The sequence below is a fragment of the Canis lupus genome, chromosome 28 (assembly GCF_003254725.2).
Source record: "Canis lupus dingo isolate Sandy chromosome 28, ASM325472v2, whole genome shotgun sequence".
Classification (NCBI taxonomy): Eukaryota; Metazoa; Chordata; class Mammalia; order Carnivora; family Canidae; genus Canis; species Canis lupus.
In genome coordinates, this window is record NC_064270.1 from 17570911 (window position 1) to 17583134 (window position 12224).

The 12224-nt window shown below is 40.5% G+C and overlaps 1 protein-coding gene across 2 annotated transcripts in view; it reads left to right on the plus strand.

Moving 5' to 3' along the window:
• SORCS3 (sortilin related VPS10 domain containing receptor 3) overlaps positions 1-12224 on the plus strand; it is a 581582-nt gene that overhangs the window by 527636 nt on the left and 41722 nt on the right. For both annotated transcript variants that reach the window (XM_025467140.3, XM_025467142.3), the window contains exons 15-16: positions 6461-6578; positions 7585-7718. In XM_025467140.3, coding sequence (XP_025322925.3) covers positions 6461-6578; positions 7585-7718 — 252 coding nt within the window. The remainder of the gene's footprint in view (positions 1-6460; positions 6579-7584; positions 7719-12224) is intronic.

Sequence of the window (12224 nt, forward strand, 5' to 3'; positions counted from 1 at the left end):
GAAGAAGGCTTAAGTTACAACTTAAGAGATGGGAGGAAGAAGAAGTGGGTGAGAAGTTCACTTAGAGAAGTAAGACAAAGGCAAAGAGAATATGGTGTCACTGAAGCAGAAGGCTAGAGAAACTGAGGAAAATCATCTGCCTCTGTGGGAGAAGGTCACCATCTGCTCACACAGGAAGTCAAAAGTTTAGAGGGAGAGATTCTTAGACTTGCAATATCTAAGGAATGCTTCTAAGAGGAGGTGGCATTTGGAATGAGATTGGAACAGGCAGCAAATGAAGGAGTGAAGAATATGGCAAAAACAAGTGTTGAATTAAGTTTCTAGCCTGATGACTGAGAACTCAGTTAAGTCAGCCACAGGGAAAGGAAAGTCAGGAGGGAACTGACATAGTCAACTTTGGCCTTGTTCTCTTTCTTAAGATTTTCTTCAGGCAGATAGAAATGGGGGAGTTGGTGAATAGAGGAGCCCAAGATGCAGGTGTAGGAGTCCCTGAGGAAACTAAAGGAAAAGGGGGTTCAGAGCCAGGTCGATGGCAGCACAGTATCATTCCTAGTTGAGTTCCATCAAATGTTCTCTCAAAAATTAGTCCACGGTAAAGTCCTAATCTTACTCTGAACAGTAAAGTCCTAATCTTACTCCCCAATCACAATTTGTTCTTTCTTGTGCACATTTCTAGTGGCTTTCTAGTAATGAGTCCTTGTCTTCTTCCTCTCTGAAAGACTAATCAACCACTCTTTCCTAGAAACTTCTCTTGGCTTTTACAACTATGTATGAAGGTTGGTATAATTGGAGGTGGGAAAGAGAACTGTGCAGGAGAGAATCAGGTGACCCAGAGTAGTTTTCCTGTAAAGAGAAAAACATCTTTACAGTGGCTGCTCCTCTAATTACATTTAATGTGGCATTGTTTTCACCTAAATTATAGCAATTATATACCAAGATCCCCTTTGAAATCATTTAATTAATGATTAGCTAACCCGTGATGTGTATGGAATTCTAACGAAGCTTTTTATTTTTTGTGAACCACTTTCCTCCCTCAGATTAATCAGTCCTCTCCCCAAAATACGCACTCAAGTCTGGATGGTAGATTAGGCAGGATATGTTAGGGTCCCAGAAAATCATAGTTGTTTGTGGAAATCCTATCACAGTCCAGGATAACAAAGACAAGAGAAGCAGCTGCTATTTTTCTCTTGAGATTGCTTTTGTCTTTCTAAACCCCAGAGAACATGCAGCTCAACCATGTTCTTTGGCCCAGAAATAAGGGCAGATAAAGCTATTACCCCAATTTTGGAAGAAGTGAATGACTTTGATAGATTAATTCTATCCATTAATCAGCCCAGAATTGTTTAATGAGCATCTGTTATATGGAAGAAGTGCCAATGGAGACAAAGATGAATGTCTCTAATAGATAAATCCTTTGTGTATGGGGTCACCAGAGATAGATGGCTTGTACACCTGGAGTTAGACATAGAGAGTAAAAGAAAATAAACTCTTAGAAATTATCTTGAAATGGTCAGATTCTACCTAGACTGTTTCTGCATGAAGAAAGTCATCCTTTGAGTATGTGTCACTGATTAAAGTTATCTTCCCTAAGGAGGCTGAAGCCTTGAGAGATGAAGTGATTTGCTCAAGGTCACCTAACTAATTTAGTGGCAGACAGAACTAGGGAAAGATCTCTTCTATTTCTTTGCCTCCTACCCTTGCCACCATGCCCAGACCATCTGTATGTTAGAAGTAATAATACAAGAGCATAAAAGGATACTATCTGACTAGAGTCACATTTGTAGTGTAGGAAGTTGGCACCAAAGGAGTTTAAAGAAAGAGATGGTCTCAGGTTTATATAGCCCAAGAGGATGAATCTTAAGTGAAGCCAAAAACTCTTATGAAAAAATCCAAGTGGCAAGGTAAAAAGAAAAAGAAAAACAGAACTAATACATTTTAATTGATTTTACCTGAAAATCCATATAGTGAGAAATGGCTTAGAAAATTCATTAATTTTGTTCTGTGGTTGGGAGTAACTTCTTCAAGAGAACTAAAGGGAAGGCTACCTGTTTCCAGGCAGTGATTTGTATTTATGTAGGTGGTATCTACTTTCTTCAAGGCTCTGTATCAAATATCATACACACACACACACACACACATACACACACACACAGAGCCCTGCACTTGAGGTTAGTTTGTACCTTGAAAAAGGAATATATGTGAAAATCTTGAAAATTCCAATGGACAACAAATGTTCATTATCACCATCATTCTTTTCTTTTTTTTTAAGATTTTATTTCTTTATTCATAGAGACAGGGGGAGAGAGAGGCAGAGACACAGGCAGAGGGAGAAGCAGGCATCATACAGAGCCTGACATGGGACTCGATCCAGGGTCTCCAGGATCACGCCCTGGGCTGCAGGTGGCACTAAACCGCTGTGCCACCAGGGCTGCCCATCACCATCATTCTTATTGCTGGAACCCCCACAGACATAATCCTGACATTCAGTGTTTAAAATCTTGCGTCTGGCATATAAAAGTGATCACATGGAAGAGCAGACTATCTCACTCCCAAGTAAAAATATTAGCGTATCAATTTACAATTTGGGGAAAGACCTGGGAATCACAGTGTAAGGACATCTGGGATAGAAGCCAAAGAAATCTAGACAAAAGAACGTGCCTGGCAAGATTGAGTAAAGAAGAGGCTGGGTTAGTCCACAAGTCATGACTGGACATCTATTTTTATGTGCAGTTCTGAAATGAGCTCTCTGAGCCTAGAAACAGATAACCCAGACAGATGAGAAGACCAACATCATGGAACATCCTTAGAGAGTCTGGGTCAGCTTGGCTGGGCCCTTGGAGGATGCACGCATCCTCCTCAGCAGCAGCCCTGAGAAATGTGTAAGCCTGAGCTTGAGACTCTGTGTTTACTAAGTCTTGAGCATTCCTTTTCTCTGTGGGGAGGTTTCTTCATTTGAAAGTTTTCTCACTTTTTGTAAATTTTCACGCTTTTCTATTTTGTTAGTTTTCTTATACTCAGGAGATCTCCCCAGAGTGCCCACTTATTGGTCCCCCCTCCCTTGCACCTTCCTAAATCATCTCCCAGTTATCCAGCCAGTGTTCTTAAACCATTTCTTGGATAGATAGGTGAAAAGTGCTTTTGAATCATATCATCATCTGTATTAACTTCCTATGGCTGCTGTAACAAATCACCACAAATTAGGTGGTTAACAACTAGAAATTAATTTTCTAACAGTTCTGAAGGCCAGAGTCTAAGATCAAAGTGGCAGTATGGCAGCACTGCTTCTAGTGCACCAGGGAAAAGTTCCTTCTGGGAGCTCCAGATGTTTCTTGGCTTGTTGCCACGTAACTCCAGTCTGTGCTTCTTCACATAACCTCCTCCTCTCTGTGTGTCTCACTTCTTTGTAGCTCTTACAAGGATGTTTGTCCTTAGGGCCCACCTTGATAATCCAGGATTATTTCATCTCAAGATCCGTAACTTATTTATGCCTGCAAAGGTCCAGATAAAATCACATTGACAGGTAATTGGGAACAGAACGTGCTCATGACCCTTGGAGGAGCCACTATTCAATCCAGGACATCATCTTATTACTCTCTTTTTCAGTGGTCCTTTGGCTTTGGGAACTGTTAACCCCTTTTGAAAATCTGATAAAATATATATAATTTCCTCATAATAAATTTACATGGGCCAATCCATATTTTTACTTAAAATTTCAGGAGATTCAAATGCTTACCAAAACCCATATGTGTACCCTAGGTTGATAGTCTGTATCCTTGAATGGTGACATCCAAAGCTAACTGCAGTTTTTCTTTGTGACCTAGTTAATGTAAAATTGACCTGGATATTGCCTCTTTCATTCTAGGTAGTCTGCAAAATGCATTGATTAATGCATAAGATCATCTTAAATATTTTCAGTTTCTCTGAAATATTTACTTATATTAATTACATTGTGTATTAAAAGTCTTAAGCTACCACATTATTATTATTATTATTATTATTATTATTATTATTATTACTATTATTTAACCTGAGTTGCATTATTTCCTTTATTCAATACTTCCGTAGTGGCCAGGGGGAGGACTTGACATCTTTCTGTTACTCCACATGTTATTAGATTCTATCTTTCCCCTCGGTCTATCAAGACCATTTGGGTCCTAATTCTGCCATCAAGCATATTGACTATTTCTTCCAGCTTTGTGTCATCAGAAAATGTGATTTCCAATGATGACCATTATTTTCATGTCTTCAAGTCATTAATAAAAATGATGAACAGGAAAGAGCAGACAGCAGAACCTTGTAGCTGACTACTCGTGGCCTCCCTCCTGGCTGATTTTAATGCTTTAATTAGGTGCTGTTCAGTCACATAATTTTACTGGCACCTGGCTCATATTTTTTCATCTTTTCTTCAAGACTAATATGGCAAACACTGTCAGATGCCTTGCTGATATGCAAGTAAATCATATGCCTCCTATTTCCTCCTTCTGTCTGCCTGGTAACCCTTTCATAGAAAAGAATGGGATTAATCAGACATGATGTATTTTGTGATCCATGAAATTTAACTGTAAACTATTTGGAATAGGTAGAAGTGTTTGGTTTGGCATCACTAATATTCTTCTACTCAGAGTATTCCAATCAGGGAAGACTTACTAGAGGAGATGGCATTTGAACATGAGAGGATTTAGATGGGATGGATAAAGACAGAAGACATTCATCAAAGTCTCCTCCCACTGTTTGTTTGTAGGTTTGTTTGTTTCTTCCTGTGATCTTTCAATATAACTTTCTCCTCAAAGAAGTAGAAGTTTTTAAGATATAACTGCTTTGTTAGAGATTTGAAAGGGACTGCTTTCTAACCCCTCCATGAAATGAATTAAGACAAAAAGGTGGAAGTACCTCAGTGACCTGGCATGGATGTATTGGATTTGGAGACCACTGAATAGAGAAAGAATAATGGAGAACAGAGAGAACCCAGGGGTGAGGTGCTTACATTCACTCTCCTCCATACAGTATTGGCCACACAACCCAAGATATCTAGCCCCATGGCTTCTGCTACTCAGTGCTGAGCTAAGAATTTTATAAAGACAATACGTTTTTGGTTTTGTTCTTTTAATATAGTTGGCAAACAGTTTGCATTAGTTTCCGGTGTACAGCATAGTGATCTGCATCTTCATACATTATGCTAGGTTCACTACAAGTGCAGTTACCATCTGTCACCATACAACACGATTGTGGTATTATCGGCTGTATTCCCTATGCTGTGCCTTTTATCCTCATGACTTATTCACCTCAAAGTCTGTTTAATCTTCTTTTAGACAAGACTCTAAAGAGTTGTATTTAACTTTTAAACCAATAGGACATTTCCCAAGGTGTAATATAAGTTGTACAATCTACAATATGATCCCATTTCTTTGTCCACTTCATAATTTGAGTCTGCTCTCACCCCTCCCAAAGTGTCCTCATCCTTCAGAGGGCAGAAGGGACTGTCCCTTGAGGAGAGTTGGTCTCTTAGGTTTCACCATAGGAACATCTGACTGTGAGGAGAGGAGAATCCAAGGCTGGGAGCTTGATTAAGTCTTGCCCACATGGAAGCCATCCAATGCCTTGAAAGACTTCAGTTGGTGTAGGTTCCCAGAGTGACTGGTCTCCGATTTACAGCACTATGATAGATGCCTTGCGTTGTAATTTTAAGACATGCCACCCAAGTGGAGTATGGATGATTAGTCCTTTTTTCTATTTTTCTAGAAATGACTGATCATTCATATTTATAGGGCCATCAACTTCTGGGCTTTGGAAAGGTCAGTATTGATTATCTAAGTCACACAGATGGTGTGCTTCTTTACTTTACATAAATATGAGTTCCTTTTATGAGGCTACTGTGATTTTTTTCAAGGAAAAGGGAAGGAGAGTGGTAATCCTGTGAATTAAGCAATGAGATTTCAACTAAAACACACTTAGATTTAGTCAGAATTTTGGAACTGGCAGCCATACTCTAGATGAGCTAATCCACCCCCTTCCAATATACACACATACAAGTTACTTTATAGGTGAAAAAACTGAGTCCCTGTCAATAGACATCAGTAGATAAGATAGTTGTGCTTGCATTAAGGAGAAACAAGAAGGCTACATGTCAAAATACACACAATAAGTTTTACCTGGGTGGAATATTTTGAACTATTGGGTGATATATCTTTCTATGTTTTCAGTGCTTCCTATAAAGCACCTATATTACTTTTGCAATTAAAAAATAGTTCATTTTAAACTCACTGTGAATACTGAATGTCAGTTGGCTAGAGTTATATAAATGGCGGCCTTTGTCCTAGCTGACCATCAGAGACCTCATTTTGCAAGAACCTATTGAGTCCAGGTGGCAATTCAGTCCTCTCTCTCTCCAGTACTTGCACATGAGTGATTGACTAGGGGGCTCTCTCTGCTTGTGTCTCCCATGCCTCCCCTGAACACTTAGAGTTTTTGGCCACTTCAGCCTCCGTTCCGAATGGCAGTTGGTGAAAGTGGACTACAAATCTATCTTCAGTCGGCGCTGCACCAAGGAGGACTATCAGACCTGGCACCTGCTCAATCAGGTACACCACAGAATAGGGGAATACTGGCTTTTTGGAAGAGGAACTATGACAAGATTTTTTGGTCATCTCTGGGCCTTCCTATTTGGAGGAAGAAGGTAGTGAGCCATCTGAATATGATAGTGGATTTGAGAAGAAAGGTTGGAGTCTACACATCCAGGCCCAGCATGAACAGATGATATTTTAGGGCCCCTCTTGCACCCTGGGATCCCAATCTACCCATTGAGGTCACCAAGTAGCCTAGGGCTGAGGTGACAATGATAAGCTGGGGCTTAGTTCTTCCTGGGGAGAAGTAAGCTCAGACAGCCAGGAGACTTATGTATGGTCTATCATCTCACCTTCAAGTGGGGAGGGTGAGAACATTTGTTAGGCCATCCTGCAGTAAGAGCCCCAAGATCACTGGGAACAGGACTATAGGGAAAGGGTGAACAATGAGAGTGAGTGGCTCTAGAAATGGCAGATATTTGTTGCTATGCAACATAGCCAGACTTATGCATTCTCAGAAACACTGGATTAATGTAATTTGTACCAAGTTCTCCTCTTCTTTTTGTCTTTGATTGGGAATAAGGACTTTGATGTGGTTGTTTATCAGAGAAGGGAATTTTTGGGGCTAGCTTCAGTTATACTCTGAAGATGGTGTGAAAATTCTGCCAGAAATGAGTTCTTTTCCACTAGAGCTTATACTGAGATCATTTGGGCAATCTGGAGATCTCTGAGGATGACTTAGAATCTTTGGATTTTCTCTGAAAGTAGGAAAGAAACAAGATGAAGTAGACATCATTGGCCTGGTTAGGTGGAGGGTCAAGATGGGATAGCTCTGTGATGTTCCTTTTATGTGGGAGGAAAAAGACTGGCTCTTTTTCCCTTGAGACTTCCTGAATGGTTGCTGGGAAGGAGATTGCTACATAGAGTGACCAAAAGAGAATGAAAAGACTAATATTTCTTAGAGAGGTTTATTTCAGCTCCTTTGTGTTTTTCTGCCTCTCTCACTGTGGACTTTCTTTCTAAGGGGGAGCCCTGCGTCATGGGAGAAAGGAAAATATTCAAGAAACGCAAGCCAGGAGCTCAGTGTGCCCTGGGCCGAGACTCCTCAGGGACAGTGGTCTCAGAACCATGTGTCTGTGCCGACTGGGACTTTGAATGGTGAGTCCCTTGGCATCTCATTGTCAATTTCAGCCAGACATTTACCTGTTAGGGGATGGGAATGAAGATGGAGATAAGGAAGGAAGTCATGACCCACAGGTGGGAGGTGTGTTTACTGGCCTATGGGCCTGAGGGCTCTAATCCCTGGGCCAGATGGAAGTCTGTACCCCTGGAAGTAGAACAGGAGGAGACAGTTTCACAAAAAAACTCACTGTTCTATTAGGGAAGTGTGTCCAAGGAAACTTCTTCTCATTTTAAGTTAGCATCTCTGAGAAAGTATCAGAGAGGTTGGGTGGGGCACTGACGGAGCTTGGAGAGCTTCTGACTGGACAGCTACCTCCAGACATTTGTTCAAACGCTGATTTTCCATGTGAACTCTCTCTTTTCATCACCTTTTTCTCCCTCTAATAACAACCACAAAGAACAACTTTAAATCTCACCTCTTAACCGATGATTCACAAATTTCCAAATATTTACCTCCAGCTTGGACCTCACTGACTTCTAGGATGGAGACATGTGTGTCCATTTACAAACTCAGCTACCATCTCCCCTGGAATTGCAGATAGGGATTTTGGACTCAGGGTGGCCAAGGGGGAATTCTTGTGAACCTTATTAATGGGAGCAGTTTTTCAGCTATTTTTTGGACTGGTTTTTCCAAACTCAATAAAGTACACAGTTGCTTAAGTCAAAATCCCAGGAGAGCTTGATTTTTCCCTTTCCCTTACCCTAAGGTCCAGGCCATCCACAAGCCCTTTTAAGTCTTTACCTCCAGAACACATTATTTTACTTATTTATTTATTCTAAAGATTGATTGATTGATTGACTGATTGGAGAGAAAGAGGAAGAAAGAGAGTGTGACCAGGGTCAGGAGGAGTAGAGGGAGACAAAAAGGGGAGAGAATCTCCAGCAGACCTCTGCTGAGCATGGAGCCCAAAGCAGGTCTTGATTCCACAATCCTGAGATCATGACCTGAGCCAAAACCAAGAGTCAGACATTTAACTGATTGAGCCAGCCAGGTGCCCCTCCAGAATACATTCTAATCCAAAGCACCTCTGCCCATTTCTCCCACAACCCAGACACTCCTACAGTCTACTATGTCTCTCTACTTCCACCCTTGTTGCCTAAAACTTCTCCTCACAGCAATGAAAATTAGACTATACATACCCAAATCAGATATTATCATTCTACCCTCAAAACTCTCCAGTGGCTCCTTCTCTCCCTTAAAATATCCTGTCATCTTCCTCCCTTGGCTTGCTCCACTCTAGATGATTTGGCCTGCTACCATTGTGCCTTATTTATTACTATGCTCCCCTCATTCACCATTTTGCAGCCACACTACCATCTTCTTTCTATACCTTAATCAACCCAGGCCTATTCCTAGCAGAAACAACAGCAAGTTTAAGGCTTTCTTCCAAATCTCAGCCTGCCTGGCACCCCTAGATTACTCCTATGTCAGCAAAAATATTAGCTTCTCAGAAATGCTTTCTGAAACCACCTAATCTCACCTCCACCCTGACACTCTGACTCTCACCCTATTTCATGGTCTTCATATGGTGTCACCATATGGAGTGACCATGTTTTCTGATTGACGTATTACTGCCATCTTACCCCAACAGAATGCAAGTGCCATGAGGCCAGAAACGTCAGACTTGCTTTATTGCCTTGCCCATGGTAAATTAAATAGTTGCACCGTGTTCCTAAATGTTGTTCCTTTTAGAAGTGTCAAAAAATGTCCCAAGTCTGTGCATGGGTGATCCCGATGGTGATGATCCCACTCTGATCCCAGCTGAATGAATTCCTTCTCTGCATCACACTCAAAAGTTGAAGTTTAATTTAAATATTTTTATAACCCATTCCAGGTTAAAAGACAAAGCTGAGTGCTCAGGCATCAGCCTATAAATATGGCAGGGCAGTGATAGAGTTGCATTTGGGCTTTTCTGTTTTGAATAACAGAAGTAAATCCAAATGGGTGCAGAACAGCTGCCCCTGCGAAGTAACCTTGTCCAACCTGTTTCTGAAGCTTGCTTTGTGCTGGAAGTCATCTTTGGTTCCCCACTTTCTATCAGGACTATAACCCGTAACTGCAAGCCAGATAGATGACTGTGGCTGCTCCCTACCTACTCTTCATCCCTGAACTCCTGCTTCTTCTGGAAGCTTGACCTCAGTGAGAGTCATTCAAATGGGATATGCTAAATGGAATTTAATTTGAATGTCAGCGTCCTCTCTGTGGCACTTCTGACCCTGTGGAAACAGGATATTTTTACACTCAAGAAGACTAATTTTCAATTATTAACCACAATCCAGCAAAATTGTCATAGCAATATATGCAGTAGGCGCTTGAGAGTGATGATGCGTGACATATTGATGTCAGCTTAAATATTCAGAATATGAATTCCGGTGTTCCTTGTGTCCATCTGCAGACTGACTCCTTGGAGGCACACTGTGTGTGCATGCCGTGCTACATTTTCTGCTGTGTCTCTTTGAGCATAATAGACCCTCACCCACTGTTGGGAAACCTCATAATATGGAATGAAAAACTGTAACATAGATATTTTTCTTTTAGTAATTCCATTAACGTTTACTAGGCTGGAAAAATTTACAGCTCTGATATTCATAGTTTGTGACTTTGGCAAAGTTTCTTAATCTCTCTGATTTCACCTTCTCAGTGAAATCCTATTGTATTTGTAATATGAATTGTATTGTAATTGTAATACAATTACAATATTGTAATACAATTATATTTGTAAAATACAAATATATAACATTTATCTCATTGGTTGCTAGAGAGGAATAAGTGAATCAATCTAATCATTAATGTAGGTAAGGTGTTCATCAGATTGGTGTAGGCATCCATATGGTAGCTGTGGTTAATCTTGTGCCCCAGAGTTAAGTGGTCCCCATGGTGTTTTTAGCAAGTAAACCAGAGCTTATGCAGCCAAATGTGTCCTATCTAGAAAGCCGTACCTTTGGGTGTTATCCATTCTTTCATTGTTGGTGGCACTGCTTAAAATATGTCTGAGCCCTTCTTTGGGAACTGCTATCAGAATGCATCTGTGAGTAAAGCAGGGAAAAATAAGAAGCCTTTGCAAGGTATTCTTTGGTTCTCACACTTGCATTGGTAGAGGTACCACCTGGATACAACATTCTGTGATATCATTACTGGTACTATGGCATTTTGATGAGAAGAAAATGAACATCTGGAATGTGAGTTACTTGACCAAGATCACATAATGGAGAGAAATCTGGAGTTCAAGTGCAAGTCTGGCTAAATCCTGTGTTCTTTCCACTATATCATGCTATTTCTTAAGAAATCAAATAAGCCTTTGCTATTAGATTCACTTGATGTTTCAGAAGAAACAGTTCCCCAAGTTTAGTTATTCTAACATTAAAAGTCATTCCCAAAATGCACTACTTTTACATATGGAAGAGACCATTTCTTTTTTTTTAAGATTTTATTTATTCATGAGAGACACAGAGATAGAGAGAGTCAAGAGACATAGGCAGAGGGAGAAGCAGACTCCCTGCAGAGAACCTGATCTGGGACTTGACCCAGGGATTCCAGGATCACATCCTGAGCCAAAGGCAGATGCTCAACCACTGAGCCACCCAGGCATCCCTGGAAGAGACCTTTCATTTCTGATATTTCTGTTGTTTTCCTACAGTGGTTTTTATGGAAAATAGGCTTGAGTATTTGAAATTGTTTTGCTTTTAAGTGAACTTCAACAAGCATAAGTATTGGTTCAAAAATATTATTTTTCCATTAAATATAGTTTGTTTGTCTCCAATTTTCTTGCTAGAAATCAGTGCATCACAACAATTTCATAGCCCTGTGTCCTTCTCAATAGTCCTTCCTACCAGGAACTGTTATTAGCTAAAGAATCTGAAAAGCCCAGCTCAGTTAGTATAAGTAATTATGATGTACATACTACATAGTTGTTTGCCTAAGCCAAATCAGGTCATATTCATTTGATTGGTTCAGGCAACTTTTAAGTGTTGACAGCAGGGACAGCAGGGAGAGGGAGTAACCTACTTTAATCAGATTGGTGGAAGGGGGAGTTGGGGCTGGGGAGGATGAATTACCTGTCTTGATTTGGGTGGAAAAGTTAAGAAATATAGCCAGAATCCACAAAGGGAGGATATTTTCACTCTGTATCTTTTCTTTGTTTGAAGAGGAATGGTTTTAGACTCTCAGAAGCATTTATTTGTACAATAATATGCACCCTTCCATCCAGAGTGCATGTCAATAATAAGCATGAATTTTGCATAAATAATGATGTTTCTACTTAGTAGCCTCATGCTGATTCTAGAGAGCCACTTCCATTGTGGCACTGGTAAAGGGCCATAAATAAATCCTCCCTGAGAATTAAGTTTGTCAGGGACTTGTGGGTAGTCAGAAAAAGGAGCATAAGAGACCTGCTCTGAAGTCATATGAGGCTCCTAGAAAGGACTTGCCCTCTGAGAGATGCAGATACCTTTGTTCAATGAGAACCAGGTTGAACCAGGTTG